Source organism: Bufo bufo, chromosome 1 (genome assembly GCF_905171765.1).
Source record: "Bufo bufo chromosome 1, aBufBuf1.1, whole genome shotgun sequence".
Classification (NCBI taxonomy): domain Eukaryota; kingdom Metazoa; phylum Chordata; class Amphibia; order Anura; family Bufonidae; genus Bufo; species Bufo bufo.
The window spans coordinates 761,992,039-762,017,945 of NC_053389.1; the positions used below are offsets into that span (position 1 = coordinate 761,992,039).

Below are 25,907 nucleotides of genomic sequence, written 5' to 3' on the forward strand. Positions count from 1 at the left end.
AAAGAAATAACGTTCCCAAGCCCAGAACTTATTAATGTCCCGCATCACGGCTCTTGAGCTCACCCATAAGCAATCTCAAGCCTCCCATGTAGCCGCAGATTTGTATGAAGCTAGGAATGACCTAAAAAAAACTTTTAAATGCTACTTCCGTCAAGCTGCTGTTTCGCTCTAAGTTTAAAGCTTATGCCCATGGTGACCGAGGGAATAAATTAATGACAGCACATAGTAAACAACAACAGATGGATTCCTTTATCCCCGCTATTAAAGATGCTTCGGGCACCAAATATAAGGCTACACCAGAAATAGCAAAGGCGTTTTGCGCCTTTTACTCTAACCTATACAATCTGCCGTCCTCGGATCAATCAACTCCAGAACTGATAGCCAATGCGAAGGTGAATTCCTCCGTACGCCTGATCTCCCCTCCATAAACCCCTCACAGGCCTCCCAACTTACCGCCCCAGTCACAGACACTGAGATCCTAAAAGTACTATCTTCAATATCCTCTGGAAAGAGTTCTGGTCCTGATGGCCTGAACATCTAATATTACAAGACTTTTAAAACTATATAGATACCACACTTTAAATCCCTCTGTAACCACTTGCTAACTGGTGGGTCGCTACCCCCACAATCCCTAATGGCCCATGTAACCATCCTTCCCAAGGAAAACAAAGATCCCCTAGAATGTGGCAGTTATCATCCCATTTCGTTATTAAATGTAGATGTCAAGTGGTGGGCGAAGATCTTGGCCCAACGTCTCCAATTGATGCTACCTGACATAATATATGGTGAGCAGGTTGGGTTTGTCCCTGGCAGACGGGGCAGTGAGAACACCATACGCCTACTGCATTTGATGTCTTGGGCACGAAATAATTCAGTGCCAGTGGCATTACTGAGTACTGATGCAGAAAAAGCCTTCGACAGGGTAAGTTGGTCTTTTATGTCCAAAGCTTTGTTGAAGTTTGGTATACCAGAGCAATTTATTGCAGCTATTTTCTCACTGTATCTAGCCCCCTCTGCCAGGGTCAAAGTCAATGGGACCTTGTCCCCAGCATTTGAAATTACTAATGGCACACGCCAAGGGTGCCCACTCTCCCCGACCCTTTTTGTCCTTATTATGAAAACCTTATTAAGCAAGATCCGCCAATCACCTGGGATTGAGGGCATTACCGTGGGATCCCAGAGGCATCTGACAGCTGCCTTTGCAGACGATCTCTTGGTGGTGACTTTGAATCCCAAGTCATCTTTCCCCAAGCTGCTCACCATCTTTGAAGAATTTGGCTTCATTTCCAACTTTAAAATAAACTATACCAAGTCCATGGCCCTCAACGTCTCCTGCCCTGCAAACATAGTGCAGACCCTCAAGCACACCACCCCCTTTAAATGGGCCTCACGAGATATACCATTCCTTGGTATTCGAGTGACGGCTAACGCCAAAGATCTATTTTCCTCCAACTACCTACCACTCCTGCAGTCTGTTAAAACACAACTTCAGTATAGATCACGGACGAATCTAAATTTCCCTCAGGAGCAGGGAAACAGAGAAAAAAAGAGCGCACAATAGGGTAGTATGTTCACACACCGGATAAGAATGTCAGAGTGAGAAATATCCAAACTCACCTTATAGGGTTGTGCTCCGGCAGGCACAACGCTACTGAAAACTTGGTAGAAACAGGACCTTTTGAACCAGGATTGCAGCCGCAGATTTTTGGGTCTCTTGGTTGGGATGTCCAGTCCCCCAAAAGAATTTGTAGGTAAGAAAAAAGAAGTTCTGCATCGGCACAAATTCACCAGTAGAAGCGGTCTTATTAGATGGATTCTTTTTGTTTTAATAAGAAACAACGCGTTTCGGGGATGAGAGACTCCCCTTCATCAGGTGAACCTGATGAAGGGGAGTCTCTCATCCCCGAAACGCGTTGTTTCTTATTAAAACAAAAAGAATCCATCTAATAAGACCGCTTCTACTGGTGAATTTGCGCCGATGCAGAACTTCTTTTTTCTTACCTAAAACACAACTTCAAGCACTGAAGATGCCATTTATATCCTGGATAGGCAGGAAAAACTACTCAAAAACCTATATAGTCCCTAAATTCTTGTACCTCCTACAGACATTGCCAATTTGGGTCCCACAGTCGTTTTTATAGAGGTCTGCCGGATGATGTCCTTCTTTCTTTGGAGAGGCCGGTCCCCTAGAGTGGCATACAACATTTTGACTAGAGAAAAGAGATTTGGGGGATTTGGGTTGCCCGATCTACATATTTACTACAAGGCCAACCTTATGTGTAGATGCATGAACCTCCTCTCAGATCATCCAGGGAATATCTGTTCCCACCTGGAGCAGACTTTACTTACAAACCGTGAGAAATTGATCATGTGGGGTTTTCGTTCATGCTCCCCCACTGCCACCAAGTTGTCTCTGCTTAGGAGCGGGGTGCTACTCACCTGGTCTAAGCTATACCATTCCAAGACACTTAATTTTCCTAGCCCTGTGCTCCCATTGTATCTATTACAATCCTTTATTCACGCCACAGTTCAGGATCCCACGGGAGTTTGGTCCTTGCTTAAGAAGTACACTTTGCAGGATGTATTAACACCAGAGGGGGAGTTGGATTGGGGAAGGGTCCTTCAACTGCCTAGGGTCAATTCAGCCTCATTTTTACACCTCCATTGTTTTAAGAGGGACATGAGATCCCTACAACTGCATACTTCTCACTTTGACTCACCTACATGGCTGGAGCAGAGACTGAGGTCCGTGCAGCCCTCTACCAGACCTTTCTCTACGATGTACAAAGAAATCTTGTCCTCTGCCCACTCTGAACCACATTTTTTGTGTTCTTAGGAGAAAGAACTATCCATTAAACTATCTGACCCGGAAAAAGCCTTAATATTGACCCATTCACATGGCTTTACCCGTTGTATCAAAATTCTGGAGAATTCGTACAAATTGCTCACCCGCTGGTATAAAACACCTGAGTTCCTTCACAAACTCTACCCGGAGGTCCCAGAGGTCTGTTGGAGGTGTGGGGCGGACGTCGGTTCTCTCTCCCATATCTGGTGGAGTTGCGAGAGTATACGCCCTTTCTGGAACCAAATTGAGATTATGCTAAACAAGATTTGTTCCGCCTCTATTGTATAGGATCCAAAATTAGTCCTACTCTGGTGCCCCAATGTATCACTCACCCCAGCCAAATCAGATCTGCCCACCATACTAATTACAGCTGCCCGCTTACTGATTCCTCTATTCTGGAAACATACCCTCTCCCCCTCCATTCTGGGTTGGATGGAGAAGGTAGATCAATTGTCTAGGTTTGAAGAGCTGGTCCACTGGGAGTCACTCTCTCGCACAAAATTCCTTAAGATATGTCCAAGAATATAACAACTATAATACTGCCTCCTATGTAAAAGAATATAAACTACTATAATACTACCTCCTATGTACAGTCGTGGCCAAAAGTTTTGAGAATGACACAAATATTAGTTTTCACTAAGTTTTCTGCTAAACTGCTTTTAGATCTTTGTTTCAGTTGTTTCTGTGATGTAGTGAAATATAATTGCACGCACTTTATACGTTTCAAAGGCTTTTATCGACAATTACATGACATTTATGCAAAGAGTCAGTATTTGCAGTGTTGGCCCTTCTTTTTCAGGACCTCTGCAATTCGACTGGGCATGCTCTCAATCAACTTCTGGGCCAATTCCTGACTGATAGCAACCCATTCTTTAATAATCATTTCTTGGAGTTTGTCAGAATTAGTGAGTTTTTGTTTGTCCACCCGCCTCTTGAGGATTGACCACAAGTTCTCAATGGGATTAAGATCTGGGGAGTTTCCAGGCCATGGACCCAAAATGTCAACGTTTTGGTCCCCGAGCCACTTAGTTATCACTTTTGCCTTATGGCACGGTGCTCCATCGTGCTGGAAAATGCATTGTTCTTCACCAAACTGTTGTTGGATTGTTGGAAGAAGTTGCTGTTGGAGGGTGTTTTGGTACCATTCTTTATTCATGGCTGTGTTTTTGGGCAAAATTGTGAGTGAGCCCACTCCCTTGGATGAGAAGCAACCCCACACATGAATGGTCTCAGGATGCTTTACTGTTGGCATGACACAGGACTGATGGTAGCGCTCACCTTTTCTTCTCCGGACAAGCCTTTTTCCAGATGCCCCAAACAATCGGAAAGAGGCTTCATCAGAGAATATGACTTTGCCCCAGTCCTCAGCAGTCCATTCACCAAACTTTCTGCAGAAGATCAATCTGTCCCTGATGTTTTTTTTGGAGAGAAGTTACTTCTTTGCTGATGGGGATGGGGACGCTTCAAGTTAGAATATACTAAAAGAACTGTGTACATGACTGCCCCCTGCTGCCTGGCAGCACCCAATCTCTTACAGGGGGCTGTGATCCGCACAATTATTGTGCGAATCATAGCCCCCTGTAAGAGATCAGGTGCTGCCAGGCAGGAGGGGGCAGACCCCCTCCCTCCCTTGTATTAAATGTGACCAGTGCGGCCCCCCTCCCTCTATATTCATTGGTGGCCAGTGTGGATTCCCAGTATTAAATGTGACCAGTGCGGCCCCCCTCCCTCTATATTCATTGGTGGCCAGTGCGGATTGCCAGTATTAAATGTGACCAGTGCGGCCTCCCCTCTTCCCCCCCCTAATTAAAATCACCCCCCCCCCCCATCATTGGTGGCAGCGGAGGGCTCCGATCAGAGTCCCAGTTTAATCGCTGGGGCTCCGATCGGTTACGATGGCAGCCAAGACGCTATTGCAGTCTTGGCTGCCATGGTTACTTAGCAATAAATAGAAGCATTATACTTACCTGCGAGCTGCGATGTCTGTGACCGGCCGGGAGCTCCTCCTACTGGTAAGTGACAGGTCTGTGCGGCGCATTGCTTATAGCACAGATCTGTCACTTACCAGTAGGAGGAGCTCCCGGCCGGTCACAGACATCGCAGCTCGCAGGTAAGTATAATGCTTCTATTTATTGCTAAGTAACCATGGCAGCCAAGACTGCAATAGCGTCTTGGCTGCCATGGTAACCGATCGGAGCCCCAGCGATTAAACTGGGACTACGATCGGAACTCTCCGCTGCCACCAATGATGGGGGGGGGGGGGGGGGGTGATTTTAATTAGGGGGGGGGAAGAGGGGAGGCCGCACTGGTCACATTTAATACTGGGGAGGGAGGGGGGGGCCGCACTGGCCACCAATAAATATAGAGGGAGGGGGGCCGCACTGGTCACAATTAATACTGGGGAGGGAGGGGGGGGCCGCACTGGCCACCAATAAATATAGAGGGAGGGGGGCCGCACTGGTCACATTTAATACTGGGGAGGCAGCAGGGGGCAGTCATGTACACAGTTCTCAGTATATTCTAACTTGAAGCGTCCCCATCACCATGGGAACGCCTCTGTGTTAGAATATACTGTCGGATCTGAGTTTCACGATCTAACTCAAATCCGATGGTATATTCTAACATAGAGGCGTTCCCATGGTGATGGGGACGCTTCAAGTTAAAATATACCATCGGATTGGAGAAAACTCCGATCTGATGGTATATTAATAGGGGACTCCTGACTTTACATTGAAAGTCAATGGGGGACGGATCCGTTTGAAATTGCACCATATTGTGTCAACGTCAAACGGATCCGTCCCCATTGACCTGCATTGTAAGTCTGGACGGATCCGTTTGGCTCCAGGCGGACACAAAAACTCTGCAAGCTGCGTTCGGGTGTCCACCTGATGAGCGGAACGGAGGCCAAACGGTGCCAAACTGATGCATTCTGAGCGGATCCGCATCCACTCAGAATCCATTGGGGCTGTACGGATCCGTTCGGGGCCGCTTGTGAGAGCCTTCAAACGGAGCTCACAAGCGGAACCCCGAACGCAAGTGTGAAAGTAGCCTTAGTTATTACTTTTGCCGTATGGCACGGTGCTCCATCGTGCTGGAAAATGCATTGTTCTTCACCAAACTGTTGTTGGATTGTTGGAAGAAGTTGCTGTTGGAGGGTGTTTTGGTACCATTCTTTATTCATGGCTGTGTTTTTGGCCAAATTTGTGAGTGAGCCCACTCCCTTGGATGAGAAGCAACCCCACACATGAATGGTCTCAGGATGCTTTACTGTTGGCATGACACAGGACTGATGGTAGCGCTCACCTTTTCTTCTCCGGACAAGCCTTTTTCCAGATGCCCCAAACAATCGGAAAGAGGCTTCATCTGAGAATATGACTTTGCCCGAGTCCTCAGCAGTCCATTCACCATACTTTCTGCAGAAGATCAATCTGTCCCTGATGTTTTTTTTGGAGAGAAGTGGCTTCTTTGCTGCCCTTCTTGACACCAGGCCATCTTCCAAAAGTCTTCGCCTCACTGTGTGTGCAGATGCGCTCACACTTGCCTGCTGCCATTCCTGAGCAAGCTCTGCACTGGTGGCACTCCGATCCCGCAGCTGAATCCTCTTTAGGAGACGATCCTGGCACTTGCTGGACTTTCTTGGACACCCTGAAGCCTTCTTAACAAGAATTGAACCTCTTTCCTTGAAGTTCTTGATGATCCTATAAATTGTTGATTGAGGTGCAATCTTAGTAGCCACAATATCCTTGCCTGTGAAGCCATTTTTATGCAACGCAATGATGACTGCGCGCATGTCAAGTCTGCCATTTTAACCCAATCAGCCTGACATAATGATCTCCAGCCTTGTGCTCGTCAACATTCTCACCTGAGTAAGTGCAGCACCTGAGGGGTTAATTGTGCGGATCACAGCCCCCTGTAAGAGATCGGGTGCTGCCAGGCAGCAGGGGGCAGTCATGTACACAGTTCGTCGTATATTCTAACTAGAAGCGTCCCCATCACTATGGGAACGCCTCTGTGTTAGAATATACTGTCGGATTTGAGTTTTCACGAAGTGAAAACTCATCTCTGAAAAAGCTTTTATGCAGACGGATCTTCGGACCCGTCTGTATGAAAGTAACCTACGGCCACGGATCACGGACGCGGATGCCAATCTTGTGTGCATCCGTGTTCTTTCACGGACCCATTGACTTGAATGGGTCCGTGAACCGTTGTCCGTCAAAAATATTTTTTTGACGGACAGGAAACACGGATCACGGATGCGGCTGCAAAATGGTGCATTTTCCGATTTTTCCACGGACCTATTGAAAGTCAATGGGTCCGCGAAAAAAAAGGAAAACTGCAAAACGGCCACGGATGCACACAACGGGAGCGCCTCCTACTGGTAAGTGACAGATCATTAAGCAATGCGCCGCACAGACCTGTCACTTACCAGTAGGAGGAGCTCCCGGCCGGACACAGACAGCGCAGCAGCCAGCAGGTAAGTATGATGCTGGCCACCAATGATATTAATACAATAGAGGGGGGGCCGCACACTGGCCACCAATGATATTACAATAGAGGGAGGGGGGGCAGGGGAGGCCGCACACTGGCCACTAATGATATTACAATAGAGGGGGGGCCGGGGGGGCCGCACACTGGCCACCAATGATATTCAAACTGGGGAGGGAGGGGGGTCTGCCCCCTGCTGCCTGGCAGCCCCATATCTCTTACAGGGGGCTATGATACGCACAATTAACCCCTTCAGGTGCGGCACCTGAAGGGTTAATTGTGCTGATCACAGTCCCCTGTAAAAGATCGGGTGCTGCCAGGCAGCAGGGGGCAGTCATGTACACAGTTTGTCGTATATTCTAACTAGAAGCGTCCCCATCACCATGGGAACGCCTCTGTGTTAGACTATACTGTCGGATCTGAGTTTCACGATGTAACTCATATCCGACAGTATATTCTAACATAGAGGCGTTCCCATGGTGATGGGGACGCTTCAAGTTAAAATATACCATCGGATTGGAGAAAACTCTGATCCTATGGTATATTAACTCCTGACTTTACATTGAAAGTCAATGGGGGTCGGATCCGTTTGAAATTGCACCATATTGTGTCAACGTCAAACGGATCCGTCCCCATTGACTTGCATTGTAATCAGGACGGATCCGTTTGGCTCCGCACGGCCAGGCGGACACCAAAATTACTTTCTTTTCATGTCCGTGGATCCTCCAAAAATCAAGGAAGACCCACGGACGAAAAAATGGTCATGGATCACGGAAAAACGGAACCCCGTTTTTCGGACCATGAAAAAATACTGTCGTGTGCATGAGGCCTAAACAAGACGATTACTGAAATGATCTCAGCAGGTCCTTTAATGACAACAATGAAATGCAGTGGAAAGTTTTTTTTGGGATTAAGTTAATTTTCACGGCAAAGAAGGACTATGCAATTCATCTGATCACTCTTCATAACATTCTGGAGTGTATGCAAATTGCTATTATAAAAACTTAAGCAGCAGCTTTTCCAATTTCCAATATTTATGTAATTCTCAAAACTTTTGGCCACGACTGTACAAGAATATAACTACTATAATATTGCTCCTATGTAAAAGAATATAACTGCTATAATACTGCTCCTATGTACAAGAATATAACTACTATAATACTGCTCCTATGTCCAAGAATATAACTACTATAATACTGCCTCCTATGTAAAAGAATATAAACTACTATAATACCACCTCCTATGTACAAGAATATAACTACTATAATATTGCTCCTATGTACAAGAATATAACTACTATAATACTGCTCCTATGTCCAAGAATATAACTACTATAATACTGCTCCTAAATACAAGAATATAACTACTATAATACTGCCTCCTATGTACAAGAATATAAACTACTATAATACCACCTCCTATGTACAAGAATATAACTACTATAATATTGCTCCTATGTAAAAGAATATAACTACTATGATACTGCTCCTATGTACAAGAATATAACTACTATAATACTGCTCCTATGTCCAAGAATATAACTACTATAATACTGCCTCCTATGTACAAGAATATAACTACTATAAAATTGCTCCTATGTAAAAGAATATAACTACTATAATACCGCCTCCTATGTACAAGAATATAACTACTATAATACTGCTCCTATGTACAAGAATATAACTACTATAATACTGCCTCCTATGTACAAGAATATAACTACTATAATACTGCTCCTATGTACAAGAATATAACTACTCTAATACTGGTCCTATGTACAAGAATATAACTACTATAATACTGCCTTCTATGTACAAGAATATAACTACTATAATACTGTTCCTGATGAAGATGATTAGGAATTTATTTCATGAGACGTATGAAAATCTACTTACCAGGATAATCAGACACACAGGTCCCATAAAGGCCCAGATAAAACCTTTTTCACGAGACAACCAGCAGCTATGAGACAAGAGAGGGGAGGAGTTTACATTATGTAGCTTTTAATTCAGGGTTTGTTCACATATTTTTTAGGTCCATATAAAATGAACATGTCCACCTCACCCTCAAACAATACTGCTATTCTGGAGATCCATGGGTCCTGCTTTGGGCGGCTTCCTTACCATGGCCACCTTGTTCAGCCCACATACACAGAGAGTTATTTTCTGCACATATTTTTAAGTGGCTCTTGACAACTGCAAACTGAGACCTGAACAGTCAGCTGTGGTGGACAACCGCTTGTAGTAAGACCCCCATGAAGCTGTGGAACATTTGGAGCCATGTTAGTACGACTTTGGGTGTGGTGTGCATTCCTTCACTCCGGGAAAGCTATTTTTTATTAAGGTCACTTTAATCCCTTAAATACCGGGCCTATTTCTGTTTTTGCATTTTTTATTTTTACTCTCTGCCTTCCAAGAGCCATAACTTTTAAAAATTTCCATTCAGATAGCCATATCAGGGCTTACTTTTTGCGGGACATGATGCATTTTTTTATAGCACCATTTCATTTACCATGCCTTGTATTGGAAAACAGGAAAATTATTCTTTGTGGGGTCAAATTGACAAAAAGCTACAATTCTGCCAAGGTTTTTTGGGTTTTGTACTATGTCAATGACATGACTTCTTTGTTCTGTGGGTCAATATGATTACGGCAATACCAAATTTGTATAGTTTTTATTTAGAAAAAAGCCCAAATTTTCTTTGCATAACCATTTTCTGACAGCCGCAACTTTTTTTTTATATTTTTGTCTACAGAGCTGTAGGCTTGTTTTTTTTTTGTGAGACGATCTGCAGTTTTTATTACAGTTTTTATTACAGTTATTACATTTTATATGCAAAATTGGGAAAGGGAGTGGTTTGGATTATTAATATATATTTATATATATATTTTTTTACAATAACTTATAGTCCCTTTAGGGGGCTATAACTTGCGATCTTCTGATCGCTTGTCCCATAGACCATAGTAGAGAACTATTATGGTCTATGCGATTTTCATTGCCTGCGTGTGAAGCTGTGCCTCATCCACAGCTTTACAGACAGGTTACCATGACGGGCCTGGGAACCTTCAACAGGCTGTCATGGTGACTGATTGGAGCCCTGTGATTTCACTCCCTCCCTCTGTCTAACATCACAGATCCACCGATCGCTATTGAACACAACATCTGAGGGGTTAAATGACCAGTTTCAGCATCATTGCCGAACCTGTTCATTGCAGCGGGTGCAGCAGCCCGATCCATACAAGCCCTTGCGCATAATGCTGTACATGTGTGGCATTATGTGTTAAGGGGTTAACAGGATTTTCCAGGACTAACTTATTGATCCCTATCCTTAGGATCAGTGGGGTCTGACTCCTGGCACTCTTGCAGATCAGTTGTATTCATAAGCTTTGCTGCTGTGAATTTGAAACCAGCACCGGAGACTACGCAATGGAAGGAGCTGTGTAGTTCCAGTGCTAATTGACTGTCAATCTGATATTGATAATCTATCCTCAGTTAAAGGTCATCATAGATCCTCATTAAGTTAGCCCTGGAAACCCCCTTTAATATAACTTTACAGCATTCGGAACTTCATTTTTCTGATAGAGCGCTTCAGACTCTCTGTATAGACATAGATTTAATCTGTTGTCCACCTGTACCACCACTAGAGGGAGCTTACTGTATACTGTGTTAGCTCCCTCTAGTGGTGGCTGCAGGCCCCCAGCTTGTTATGTTTTTAATATATGTCTATGCTGGGGATTTGGAGCTCTGTATCAGAAGAAAATGAAGCTTCAACCACTATAAAGATATACTAAAAAATCACCATAATATTTTGACATGTTATAAAAAAAAAGAGGACATTGACTATAAATGTATTGGCCAATTGGACATTCACTTTATGGACAGATATTATGTCATGGTTATAATCAACTTTGGGATGCCTTCCTCTGGTAGGATCATGGTGTCACCATGACTTTCACACAATGACCTCTCCCTATTAGGAAGCAGCTGTCTGATACTAAAACGCCTGTGCAGTTGGCAGTAAATGGAGTAGGTGGGCAAGACTGGCGATGTCACTTACCAGTGTCTGCCTGCCCACTGTCTTCTGAATGGAAGAGAACCCATGGGCAACTCGTTCCTATTTTTATTTTTAGTAAACTTTTTTATACTAAGGGAGTGGGGGTCATGATGACTGCACATTCAGGGTACTGGACAGTTGCTTTAAATGTGAACACACCCTTAGTTTTATTTTGTTGCTGACATCAATATTTCTTCACATATGGATGTTTTCACCCTTCACCATTCCCCTTTCACTCACTATTTTTCCGTGCCGTATCCTTTGTGATAAATCGCAGCACTTATTGTGATGATGACAGCTGGCGTACCATACCCCACTGCCAGGAGGTATCTTTTCTTCAGGTGGGTTTTGAATACTGTCACCAGCATGCGGTAAAGCTCCAGTCCTTCCAGGGACATCCAGCAAAAGGAGGAGAGGTAGAAAGCATGAAGAAGTCCTGCAACTATCCCACACGCAACCTATGATACAAAAACATGGGGGTTACCGAGTACATAAAGGCATCACATAGGACAAGATATGGTCACACAACCAGGGGTCTAGGTACAGGGGCGGATTGGGAACCTAAAGTGGCCCTGGAAAAAATACTTAAAGGTGGCCCAATGTTGTAGGAGGGTCTAAATTGACAGGAGGCAGGGCAACAAAAGTAGAGGGGTCAGCAATACCATTTTCCATAGTGCGGTTCAATGTACTGCCCAAAAGCTGTCCCTCTGAGTTAGCCATTAATAGCGGCTATATTCTGTCATCTTCCTCCAGTTGTCTCTGATTAAGATATGGAGAAAAGGGGCTTAGGAGGTACGATGTGGGACATAGTTGAATTCAGGAGGGCTTGTCGCTGGCCGGGTACATGAGTACCTGATTCTCAAAGCGTTAATTACTATGAGAGCTTATTGTGTAGCCAGCCAGCGGCAGTGATGGTGGCTTGGGTGGCCCCCTGGACATCGGCCCACTGGGATATTTCCCTGTAAGGTCTATGGCCAATCCGCCCCAGGCATATGAACCCTGGGCAAAGATTCATCTTGGGCACTTAAAGGGAATCTGTCACCGGGATTTTGTGTATAGAGCGGAGAACATGGGTTGCTAGATGGCCGCTAGCACATCCGCAATATCCAGTCCCCATAGCTCTGTGTGCTTTTATTGTGTAAAAAACCTAGTCAGGGACAGGACTCATCTCAGGTTAATTTGCATATGTATCAAACCGTTTTTTTTTTACACAATAAAAGCACACAGAGCTATGGTGATTGGATATTGCAGATGTGCTAGCGGCCATCTAGCTACCCATGTCCTCAGCTCTATACACAAAATCCCGGTGACAGGTTCCCTTTAAAGGGGTTCTCCAGGAATTAAGAAAATGAAAATACTTAAATATTAATTTATTATAAATATATTCCCAAATACCTTTCATTAGTTATAATGGTTTTGTCTGTAGAGCAATCATTAGGAGAAATAAAATGGCACTAGTGTTGAGCGAGCATGCTCTGCCGAATACCAGTTCGACTCGAGCATCGCTATGCTCGGCATATGGCGGTAAGTGTCCTCCCCGTACATTTTGCAGCTGCTAAGCAGCCAATAAACGTGCAGGTAAGTACTGCCCTCACTGTAATGCCAGTAGCCATTTTGGCTACTGGCATTACTGTGATTGGCTGGCCGGAACACGTCATCGAGTGTTCGGCTCATTCTAAGTCAGGGAAAGCTGAGGATAGGAAGGGACAGAGAGTGTAGGGAGTGTAATCGAATATTATAAGTGTACAAAAACGTTTCAGAGACCCAAAAGTCCTTGTAAGGACTATTGTGTGGGACAGCAGCAATATATTTTTGTAGCGCAACCTGCGCTAAATTGCTCAGTGTTAGGGAGAGCTGTGCATAGGAAGGGACAGGCAGTGTAGGGAGTGTAATAGGAAGATTTTTATACAAAAAACTTTTCGGAGACCCAAAAGTCCTTTTAAGGACTATTGTGTGTGACAGCAGCAATATATATTTTTAGCGCATCCTGCGGTAAAAACCGTGTAATAGGCCGCTGCGGACAGTTAAATTATCCGTGCCACATCTCCTGTGTGAAGTGTGCGCATCCCTAAAATATCAGTGACTTCCAGTGCAGTTTTTCCATAGATGGTGTCCGCTGTGGACTGTTAAATTATCCGCGCCACATCTCCTGTGTAAAGTGTGCGCATCCCTAAAATATCAGTGGCATCCAGTACACTTTTTCTGTAGACACTGGGAACTGCAACATCTTGGGAACTTATAACGTGTCCTGTATAACGTTTCCTCTTCACAAATACTGTTGTAAATTTTTTTACACATACACTTCCAAATCCTATGCTACTGTACGTGTAACAGACTTCCAAGAATATATCACATTTAAAATGAAGAAGGCGAGCAGTAGGGGACGGCAAAGTGTCCCTGATGCTGATGGTGCACGTAGAGGCCGTGGCCCTGGGCGCGGAGAAACTGTGCCTGCTGCCAGAGCACAAGAAATTAAAATCATCCAAGATACCTAGCTTCATGTCCCAGTTTGCAGGGCGGCGCAGGACACCATTCTTGAACTCAGCCCAGTGCGAGCAGGTGGTTGGTTGGATTGCAGCAGATAATGCTTCCAGTCGGTGAAGCACCACCCTGTCTTCCACCAAGTCCAGTCTCAGTAGCCAAGAGTCTGCTCAACACAATCCTCACCCTGATCCTCCTTCCTCCCACCATTTACAGTGTGGCCAAACAAGTGATCCCACACTTGGATATTCCGAGGACCTCTTTTCAGCGCCATTACTTGATTTGGCCCTCTCGCCAAGCATGCTTGAAGAGGGACATGAGATTGTGCCCCCTGATTCCCAAACTCTTGAGCATTCACAGTCACAAGAACATGACAGTGGTGAACGGCAATTAGAGTTTAATGAGGTGGATGATGATGAGACACAGTTGCCAATGAGTCAACCGCAATTACTGTCTCAAAAGGTTGATGAAGAGGATGAGACACAGTTGGCAATCACTAAGGTTGTGGTTAGGTTAACAAATCAGGAGGATGATCAGAGTGAGGAAGTGGACGATGAGGTCCCTGACCCAACCTGGGAAGGAGGCAAGCCGAGCGAGGAGAGCAGTACAGAGGGGGAGGGATCTGCAGCACCAAAACAGGCTGGAAGAGGCAGTGGGGTGGCAAAAGGGAGAAGGCGGGCCACACTAAACAGGCCCACAACTGTTATACGGAGCACCCCCTTGCGTAAATCTCCCTTGCCAAAGGATAGATGTTCCGCAGTCTGGCGCTTTTTTTTGAAGAAAGTGCGGATGACAAAAGAATAGTAGTTTGCAACCTGTGCTATACGAAAATGAGCCGGGCTGTGAACACTAGCAACCTCACCACCACCAGCATGATACGCCACATGACATCCAAGCACCGTAATAAGTTGGACGAACGCCTGAGTCCACAATCTGTCTCTGCGGGTCACACAACTGCCTCCTCTTCTCCTATGTTACGTGCTGACCAATCCTCTGTTTGGTCAGCTCACCTGCAGGGCCGCACCTCAAATCTTTTACAGGGTCAGCTCACCTGAAGACCCTCGCTTATAATTTTTTAGAGGGTCAGCTCACCTGCAGGCCCTTGCATATAATGTTTGACAGGGTCAGCTCACCAACAGGCGCTCGCTTATAATTTTTTACAGGGTCAGCTCACCTGCAGGCCCGCACCTAAAATCTTTTACTGGGTCAGCTCCCCTGCAGGCCCTCACCTAATTATACCTAATAGATCATTTGCACGCAGGTTAACTAGAGTCACTAATATGGCAGCAGGCCCTCACCCATAATGTTTTAGATGGTCAGATCAGCAGGCCCTTGATCCAAATGGTTTAGAGGGTCACCAGTAGGCCATCATTAATAATTTTTCCAGGGTGTGTATGATGCCCTCCTTTATGTGTAACAAAGGGTGTATTGGAGTGCCGGTTCCTTGTAATTTATGGCAGCCCTTTCCTTTAGTGCATAGGCTTTATGAGTGTAGTTGTCCCACTACCTTAACAATTGTACCACAATGTGAATAAAGGGCCTCCTTTATGTAATATACAGGTTGTATCGGAGTCCCTTTTCCTTGTAATTTTTGGCAGCACTTGCACTTTATATACAAGTAAATATACAGGAAAGAATGTTTCTATCAATTTTTCCTCTAAAATCGATTTTTTTCTTTGGTTTTGTGCGTATTATTGTCAGTCTGTAAAAGTGGCGTACTATTCGGACAACATCGTTCCCAGCAGCGACCTGTGAGTCCAAGATGCATCCAGACATCCTCCCCATGCTGTTCCAGAACCATTTCGATGGTGTTTTCATCAATTTCTGACATTTTCCTATGAACCAGGTACCCTCCCCTCTTCAGAGCAGGGGGTATCTGGTTTAATGCTCGGGTTCTCCCATTGACTTCCATTGTACTTGGGTGCTCGGTCTTTTTTTAGACCTATTGAAGTAAATGGTTCTGCATACGGGCTGAAAAAAATAACAGAATGGACACGGAAAGAAAATACGGTTGTGTGCATGTGCCCAGTGGCGTAACTACATCTGACTGGGCCCTATAGCACATTTTTGAAGAGGGCCCCTCCCTAGCAACTTCTTTGCAACCCCCCACTCCTGTGGCTAGTCAAGATTGAGCGCTCAGACAAGGCCTCGTCCATTTCCTACAGTGTCACTATATATAATGTAATTGTGTTGGGGGGGCCCTGACAATAAACTCTTTCAGTCCTCCTCCTGAGGGGGCCCCTTGTGGGTCTGGGCTCCAAAGCAGCCGCTTCCCCTGCTTCCCCTATAGCTACGCCTCTGCATTAGCCCTTATTCTGCAGGTCGTTATGATTCCAGTGATACCAAATTTATATACACTGTCTGTCCAAAAAAAAAGTCGCCACCTGGATTTAACTAAGCAAATAGGTATGAGCCTCCTATTGGATAATTACTGCATGGGCGATTATCTTTCAGCTTGCAATTAGTTATTTTCACCCCAACTGGTGCAATGAGTTGCTTCTCATTTCTTAAACAACCATGTCGAAAGACACATCTTGTGGTCGTGGAAAATATATTAGTCTGTTTGAGAAGGGTCAAATCATTGGCATGCATCAAGCAGAGAAAACATCTAAGGAGATTGCAGAAACTACTAAAATTGGGGTAAGAACTGTCCAACGCATTATTAAAAACTGGAAGGATAGTGGGGACCCTTCGTATTCGAGGAAGAAATGTGGTGGGAAAAAAATCCTGAATGATCGTGATCGGCGATCACTTAAACGTTTGGTGAAATCAAATCGAATTAAAACAGTAGATCTGAGGGCTATGTTTAATAGTGAAAGTAAGAGCATTTCCACACTCACAATGCGAAGGGAGCTCAAGGGATTGAGACTGAACAGTTGTGTAGCCGTAAGAAAACCACTAATCAGTGAGGCAAACCACAAAAAAAGGCTTCAATTTGCTAGGGAGCATAAAGATTGAACTCTGGAGCATTGGAAGAAGGTCATGTGGTCTGATGAGTCCAGATTTACCCTGTTCCAGAGTGATGGGCGCATCACGGTAAGAAGAGAGGCAGATGAAGTGATGCCACCCATCATGCCTAGTGCCTACTGTACAAGCCTGTGGGGGCAGTGCTATGATCTGGGGTTGCTGCAGTTGGTCAGGTCTAGGTTCAGCAACAGTATGTGCTCCAAGAATGAGGTCAGCTGACTACCTGAACATACTGAATGACCAGGTTATTCCATCAATGGATTTTTTCTTCCCTGTTGGCACGGGCATATTCCAAGATGACAATGTCAGGATTCATTGGGCTCAAATTGTTAAAGAGTGGCTCAGAGAGCATGGGACATCATTTTCACACATGGATTGGCCACCACAGAGTCCAGACCTTAATCCCATTGAGAATCTTTGAGAAGAGTGATTTGTGTCCGAAAACACACAATAGGGTACCTCTTTGGCGCACAGGAACGACCACAGTTTCAGGTTTTTGGGTAAAGATACTATTTATTGTTCAGTTGACAACGCGTTTCGGAGTTAAACCAAATCACTCTTCTCAACCCTAACAATCCCTAGGAGTTTTTGGCAACTCCATCCAAAGGGACTGAACGGGTACCGGCAGCACGGACTTCCCTCACCCTCCCAACCTATTGTGTGTCTAAACCTGTTGTGCGCTTACACCTCCACAACACCCAAAGGTGAGCACATTTTATTCATCACGATATCTGCGTATCATCGCTTACCACCCTATGAGCGCCTCTCCCTTTTTCTCTTTTGCCATAATTATTGAGAATCTTTGGGATGTGCTGGAGAAGGCTTTGCGCAGCAGTCAGACTCTACCATCATCAATGCAAGATCTTGGTGAAAAATTAACGCAACACTGGATGGAAATAAATCTTGTGACATTGCAGAAGCTTATCGAAACAATGCCACAGTGAATGCGTGCCGTAATAAAAGCTAAAGGCTGTCCAACTAAATATTAGAGTGTGTGACCTTTTTTTTTGGGTGGCGACTTTTTTTTTTGACAGGCAGTGTAGATATACTGTATATATTTTATAGTATATTTTTTATTTTTCCTTTGACGTACCGTTGTGAGAGAGTGTTTTTTTTTTGGATGAGCTATACTTTTCATTGGTACCATTTTGGGATATGCACAACTTTTTGATAACTTTTCATTATGTTTTTTTTGGGTGGCGAAATGAGCAGAAAACAGCAATTACAGCATTTTTTAGGGCTTTTTATACAGGTAAGAGCAGTGAGACTATGGAACTCTCTGCCGGAGAAGGTGGTAATGGTGATTTCACTAAAAGAGTTGCCGAGGGGCTTGGATGTATTTCTTGTAAGATGTAATATTACAATTTACGGGTACTAGACAGGGGCACAGTTAGTGGGAGGCAAATGAGGCATGTGCCTCGGGTGCTGTTTGCTGGAGGAGGCAGGATGCCAACAAGCCACTTTGCCTGTGCCTGGGTATTTAGATAGTACAATATTGGTGATGAATGGTTGCATAATAACTTCACCTGTTTCTGCTCCAGAAGCTGGGCAAAGGGGCAGGAGAAGGCATCAACTGAGAGCTGTTACGAGCTCACATAATAAAATCCAAGAATGCTAATAGCTGCGTAAGAGTGTATCAGTGGACACTCACAGTCCTCACAAGTCCACTTCATATACAGGACACAACAAAAACTTCATTTAAAGTACATTTACTTCTTCGGATAAAGTGCACGATCACAGTTTCATAGCACAAATTCATATGCATTATCCAGAGCCATGACAATTGACAGTTTCACAATAACACAATGGTTGCTGTGTCCTGTATATGGAGCTGTTACAACCCAACCTGTTCTAGCACCTGAGTTGGAACATAGAGGCAGTAGGGGCTAAATTTGAGGCAATGAGTTAGTTCTGTACACTTCTTAAAGGGAGTCTGTCACCACATTTCAGCATATTAGACCGATCAAATAGGGTTATATGATCCACCCAGAACTTAAAAACGGTACCTTTGTTGTAGAAAACTGACTTTTCTTTTAGCCGAAAATGAACTTATAAGGTTATGTTAATGAGCCCTCTCAAGTGCCATGGGCGGTCTCTTAATCCTCGGAGCCCCAGGCAGCACCTCCTAAACGGCTCATAACCCCGCCCTCCGGGCGCCTCTGCCCGCCCGTTTACTCCCCTCCCCTGTCCTTTTCCACTGCGGCTGTGCGGTCCAAATCGTAGCGGGCGCCTGCGCAATGCGATGCCCGCTCCTGGCAGGGCATCGCGATACCAACTGCGCATGCGCCCGCTACGATTTGGACCGCACAGCCGCAGTGGAAAAGGACAGGGGAGGGGAGTAAACGGGCGGGCAGAGGCGCACGGAGGGCGGGGTTATGAGCCGTTTAGGAGGTGCTGCCTGGGGCTCCGAGGATTGAGAGACCGCTCTGGGCACTTGAGAGGGCTCATTAACATAACCTTATAAGTTCATTTTCGGCTAAAAGAAAAGTCCGTTTTCTACAACAAAGGTACCGTTTTTAAGTTCTGGGTGGATCATATAACCCTATTTGATCGGTCTAATATGCTGAAATGTGGTGACAGACTCCCTTTAAGGCCATGTATACCTTTGGGGGCAATTTTTTATTATTATTGCATTGTACTTATTTTGAGATAAAAATTGGTCTTTATTAACAATATGGAATCCTTTTTTGTGTACAGAGCTGAGATGCTCTACTAGCTGCCTGTGGATTTTCTGTCTTTTCCGTCATCTAAGGTGCAGGCGGACTCCTTATCTCTGCCATCTGACATTATAAACACTCATTATAGCTCAATCCTTGTCTTACTGATAAGAATGTGACTTAGGCTACTTTTGCACTAGTGGCAGCCTAGTGGCAGCCTTCTCCGGCCACCTCTCGGCATGTTTGCCGTGCTGCGGCTGGACTTTCGGCCCACCCCCAGCGGCAGCACGGATCCGGCAGGCTGTTTACCCGCCGGAACAGCCTGCCGGAGAAGGCTGCCGCTAATGTGAAAGTAGCCTTAAAGGATAAGTGTCATATTTTTTTTTATTTGCTCGTTTATTAGAGCTAGGCATGTATACCTGAGTTAGTCTGTCAATGATTGTCAAAAGATCTGCAATTACCTTATAATAACAGCTTTCATTAATGTCTCCTGTCCCTTTCCACTGCTCCCTTAAAAGACCGTTGCTATGGCTCATCTGTCTCCGGCTAGAAAGACAGAGGGGCGGTCCTTCACACTGCATGCCTGCATTAGGCTTCAGAGTGGGGAGACGTGTCTCTCAGTAATCCAATCTGATTGGCTGGCAGGAAGCTGCTGGCTACAGCAAGTTTGTATGTGACCTGAGGGAAAGCAGTTTTGGCCTCAGAGAACTGGCAGTGGAGCCATCTTGAGAAGTTCCTCATAATGTAGGATTTAAAACAGCCGTAACTAAGGGGGAAACTCAAGGAAAACGTGGTATGTGAAGAAACTAAATATTGTTTTATGCATAATGCTGCAGCAGCAGTAACATATGCTAAAAGTTGATTTTTTAAATAAAAATATGCCAGTTATCCTATAAATACAGTGCTGCCCATAATTATTCATACCCCTGGCAAATTTTGACTTAAAGTTACTTTTATTCAACCAGCAAGTAATTTTTTGACGTGAAATGACATAGGTGTCTCCCAAAAGATAATACGACGATGTACAAGAGGCATTATTGTGGAAAAAAAAACATTTCTCAGCTTTTATTTACATTTGAGCAAAAAGTGTCCAGTTGGGGTAAAAAAGGAGAAGCCTTCAAACCAAAGAACACCATCCCCACTGTCAAACATGGTGGTGGGAACCTAATGCTTTGGGGGTGTTTTTCAGCCAATGGACCAGGGAACCTAAATCACAGTAAACGGCACCATAAAAAAAGAGCAATACATGAGGATTCTCAACGACAACATCAGGCAGTCTGCAGAGAAACTTGGCCTTGGGCACCAGTGGACATTTCAGCATGACAATGACCCAAAACACACAGCAAAAGTGGTGAAGAAATGGTTAGCAGACAACAGCATTAACGTTTTGCAGGGGCCCAGCCAGAGTCCAGACTTGAATCCAATTGAGAATCTGTGGAGGGAGCTAAAGATCAGGGTGATGGCAAGAAGACCCTCCAACCTGAAAGATTTGGAGCTCATTGCTAAAGATGAACGGGCAAAAATACCTGTGGAGACATGCAAAAAGCTGGTCTGCAATTATAGGAAGCGTTTGATTGCTGTAATAGCCAATAAAGGCTTTTCTATTGATTCTTGAGAAGGGTATGAATAATTTTGGACTGGACACTTTTTGCTCAAATGTAAATAAAAGCTGACAAATGTTTTTTTCCCCCACAATAATGCCTCTTGTACATCGACTTATTATCTTTTGGGAGACACCTATGTAATTTCCCGTCAAAAAATGACTTGCTGGTTGAATAAAAGTAACTTTAAGTCAAAATTTGCCAGGGGTATGAATAATTATGGGCAGCACTGTAAGTGTGTATGACCTCTTAGTTATTTAAAGATAAGGTTTAGTAGATGACCTGCACAAAGTGAAAGTAGGATTCACACAGCTAGAAAAACAGTAAACCCTTTGTGACAGAACGGCTGAATATTTTTAATCAAGACCAATTGAAAATATAACTTTTAGCCAAAAATAAGTAAAATGTAATCATAAACAACAATTGCCTCCAAAGGTGTACATAGCCTTTAAGACTTGGTGTCCTGTTGCTCAATGTCAGTTATTATTCCTTACTCTGCTTTGTCTCTGTGCATTTTGTGAGTTTTCTTGTGTTTATTAACCTGGCTCCTGGCTGTTTGTCTCTCTTGGTTTAACATGGCTTATCTCTGTTTTCCCCTCTCTGTTTCTGCCCCCGGCTAGTGCCACCACTCTACTTGTTCATTTCTTCTGCTAGTAGCTACCCTGTGATCTTAACCACCAGCAGGGACTGCTCAGGGTGAACTTAGGGTCTTGAGTGGGATCAACCTTATTAGGGCTGCTATTTCACTGGAGTCAGAGCCTTACTGAGTAAGAGTGCTGTTTCGGGGTGAGACCTCGATTGCCTAGTTCTTGCTAAACTGAATGGACAGTGTCAAGTCTGGCCATGGATGTGACTTTTGCTGGACAGGTTCCCAGTGCTTACAGGTTGTTGAACCAGGGAGTTTGGAGTCAGGAAAGAATTTTCCCTGAGATTAAGAAATTGGCCTTTGCCTTATGGGGCATTTTGCCATCCTTTGCATTACAGGAGTCTTAACTGGATGCATAAATGGTTACAAACTATGTTACTAGTTAGACAGCTTCCTTTGACTTTAATGGGATCTGTGTAAGTATGTATGAATGTAGTTAGATCCATCTAGTGGTGGCTATAAGCAGCCAACCTTTTATTATGTATCTGATTGTGTGAATGTAAAGCTCTGACCCTCATAAAGCTATAATATCACTCAGCATTTCATGCAGGATCTATTTAAAAAATTAAAACGGTGGTTAATAGTGTTAATTGAACACCAAAGTGCTCGGGTGCTCGAGTAGAACACTTTGGGATGCTCGGGTGCTCTACCGAGCACAAGAGCACAATGGAAGTCAATGGGACAACCAGAGCATTAAACCAGGCACCCCCTGCTCTGAAGAGGGGTGGGTGTCTGGTTCACAGGAAAAGGTCAGAAATTGATGGAAAAACCACTGAAATGGTTCTGGAACAGCATGGGGAGGATGCCTGGATGCATCTTGGACTCCCAGGTCGCTGCTGGGAACGATATTCTCCGAGTAGTACACCAATTTTACAGACTGACAATAATACGCACAAAACCGATAAAATCGATTTTAGAGGAAAAATTGTTAGGAAACATTCTTTCCTGTATATTTACTTGTATATAAAGTGCAAGTGCTGCCAAAAATTACAAGGAACCGGCACTCCAATACACCCTTTATTACACATAAAGGATGGCATCATACACACCCTTAAAAAATTATGATTGATTGCCTGTTGGTAACCCTCAAAAACATTAGAAACAAGGGCCTGCTGCTGAGCTGACCATGTAAAACATTAGGGGTGAGGGTCTGCTGCTGAGCTGACCCTCTAAAACATTAGGGGTGAGGGTCTGCTGCTGAGCTAACCCTCTAAAACATTAGGGGCGAGGGCCTGCTACTGATCTGACCATCTAAATCATTAGGGGTGAGGGTCTGCTGCTGACCTGACCCTCTAAAACATTAGGGGCGAGGTCCTGCTGCTGACCTGACCATCTAAAACATTATGGGCGAGGGCCTGCTGGGGACCCTCTAAAACATTAGGGGTGAGGGTCTGCTGCTGAGCTGACCCTCTAAAACATTAGGAACAAGGGCAGCCTAATAAGCATGTTGATATGATGGAGAAGGAGGACAAGAAAAGGAAGATTAAACCATATACCCTTTTTTGTGGTGGAAGGGGTGCATGGGAATACAGTGTATTCAATACACCATAAAAGCCACATTTAAAGTGCTTTTTTGTTCAGCCGCTTTCCTCTGGTGGAGTAGAGGAGTCAGGTGCAATCCAGGCCTTGTTCATTTTGATAAGAGTCAACCTGTCAGCATTTTCAGTTGACAGGCGGATGCGCTTATCAGTTATTAAGCCCCCAGCAGCACTAAATACCCGCTCTGACAAAACACTGGCGGCAGAGCAGGCCAGCACCTCCAAGGCGTAGAGCGCCAGTTCGTGCCACGTGTCCAGCTTGGACACCCAATAGTTGTAAGGCACAGAGGGATCACTGAGGACGCTGACACGGTCTGCGACGTACTCTTTCACCATCTTTCAAAACTTTTCCCTCCTTGTGACACTAGGCCGCGCATCAGGGTGAGGGTGCTGGCGGGGTGTCATTAAACTGTCCTAGACCTTAGAGAGTGTTGCCTTGCCTCTGTTGGAACTGCTGTGTGTTCCCCTCCCCTCCTCGGTTGCCCAAGGAACTACGTACTCTGCCGCCAGCGTTGTCAGCTGGAAATTTTTGGAGCAATATTTCCACAAGGACCTTTTGGTATTGTACCATTTTGCTAGTCCTCTCCACCACAGGAATGAGAGATGAGAAGTTCTCTTTGTAGCGGGTGTCGAGAAGCGTGCACAACCAGTAATCGGTGTTGGCCAAAATGCGTACAACGCGAGGGTCACGGGAAAGGCAGCATAACATAAAGTCAGCCAAGTGTGCCAGAGTCCCAACAGACAAGACTTCGCTGTCTTCATCAGGAGGATGACTCTCAATCTCCTCATCCTCTTTGGCCCATTCGCGCTAAACAGATGGAAGTAACCTGCTATGGGTACTACCCTCTGTAGCGGAGGCAACCGTCTCTGGCTCCTCCTCCTCATCATCCAATTTGCACTGAGAAGACGAAGTGAGGGTGGTCTGGCTATCACCCTGTGTAATGTCTTCCCCCATTTCCACTTCTTCCACAGGCAAAGCGTCCGCCTTCATTGTGAGCAGTGAGTGTTTCACTAGACACAGAAGTGGGATGGTTACGCTGATAATAGCGGCATTGCCGCTCACCATCGCCGCTCACCTCACAGAGGTCAGACATCCATGCCCACTCGTCGCTTGTGATGAGCAAAAGCTGACTGGAAAGACGACAGCCATGTTGCAGCTGGTATTCCACCACGGCCCTCTGCTGCTCACAAAGCCTGGCCAACATGTGGAACGTGGAGTTCCAGCGCGTTCTCACGTCGCACAACAGTTGGTGAGCTGGCAATTGCAAGCACTGCTGCAGCGTTGCCAGACCGGCGGCAGCTGTAGATAGACTTTCGGAAATGGGCACACACGTGGTGCACCTTCACCAGTGGCTTAGGCAAATTGGGGTAGGTTTTGAGAAACCGCTGAACCACTAAGTTGAACCCGTGGGCTAGGCATGGTATGTGTGTGAGCTTGCCGAGCTCCAAAGCCGCCACCAAGTTACGGCCATTATCAGACACAACCATGCCTGGTTGTAGGTTGAGTGGCGAGAGCCACAAGTTAGTCTGGTCTCTTATACCATGCCACAGCTCTGCGACAGTGTGCTGTTTGTCACCTAAGCAAATTAGTTTCAGCACGGCCTGTTGCTGCTTCCCCACTGCAGTGCTCCACTGCTTCCAGCTACTGGCTGATGGCTGACTGGTGCTGCAAGATGAGAATTCAGAGGTGGAAGTGGAGGATAAGGTGGAGGAGGAGGGGTTGCAGCTATTAATGTAGGTGGAAGAAAAAAGGAAAGGAGCTCAGAGTACCATAATAATAATAGAATAAATACTTTATTAAATCAAGAACATGATAAAAAACACATATGCAGTTGATGCCAAAGACCAGGTAGGGGGAACAGGGAAAGGAGAAAACAAGCGCCACCCTGGATGAACACACAGGTCACAAAGTGCATAAGGTAATAATGGTAGAGTCATGAGAAATATATGTATAAGGTACAATGACCAGCTTATGAGCCAAATGGGCACAATATATATGAGATAGTATAAGGTAAGTGGAGATCAGTGAGAGAACCAACCATAGCTATAGTGCATAGTATGCTGACCAAGATAATAATACAAGAATAGTGTAGAGCCAGCAAAGCAATGAAGAAAGCCAAGTGAGGAATCTCAGCATCGGCAGCACAAAGCCATGGGAGGAGGACTATGACCTGCAACTTACCTAAAATGGACCTCGTGTGGACAAAGAACCAGGATGGCGCTACCCCAACGCGCGTTTCGGCGTGCCTTCATCAGGGGGTAACGCCATCACTGTGAACCGAGTATTTAAAATCTCCTTAGACCAATAAGGAGGCAGCACTTACTCGTCCCCAGGTGTGTCTGCTAACCGGCGCGCGCAAGTCGAGCACTAGCACATCCGGCAACCCCGCGGCCGGCGTCCCGTCGACACGCCCACATCACATGACCAAGTCACCTGATCGGGCGGCATGACGTAAGGACGCTCGGGCGTGAGGCGCCGGAGGCGGTGTCGAATGACGCGCGCACGCATCACAAAAGGGGAGGAGAAGCAGAACGTCAATGTGACAAAGTATAGATCCCGGCGGTGAGGTGCGTAGTTTCAAACAGAAGCAGAATAATACATGCGGCACTTCAGAAGATGTATCCATGCTATGA

The 25,907-nt window shown here is 45.2% G+C and overlaps 1 protein-coding gene and 1 long non-coding RNA gene across 2 annotated transcripts in view; one reads left to right on the forward strand and one right to left on the reverse strand.

The window, feature by feature from the left end:
* The window catches only part of ADGRE5 (adhesion G protein-coupled receptor E5), a 180,701-nt gene that overhangs the window by 10,115 nt on the left and 144,679 nt on the right, over positions 1 to 25,907 (reverse strand). Inside the window, exons 14-15 of the mRNA XM_040414661.1 lie at positions 11,624 to 11,841; positions 9,226 to 9,292 (exon numbers count right to left, since the gene is read on the reverse strand). Of these exons, the coding sequence (XP_040270595.1) occupies positions 9,226 to 9,292; positions 11,624 to 11,841 (285 nt within the window). The remainder of the gene's footprint in view (positions 1 to 9,225; positions 9,293 to 11,623; positions 11,842 to 25,907) is intronic.
* Positions 1,673 to 24,016, forward strand: LOC120986225. Its single transcript, XR_005775656.1, has 3 exons — positions 1,673 to 1,799; positions 20,007 to 20,009; positions 24,004 to 24,016. It is a non-coding gene; the product is annotated as an uncharacterized LOC120986225 (long non-coding RNA).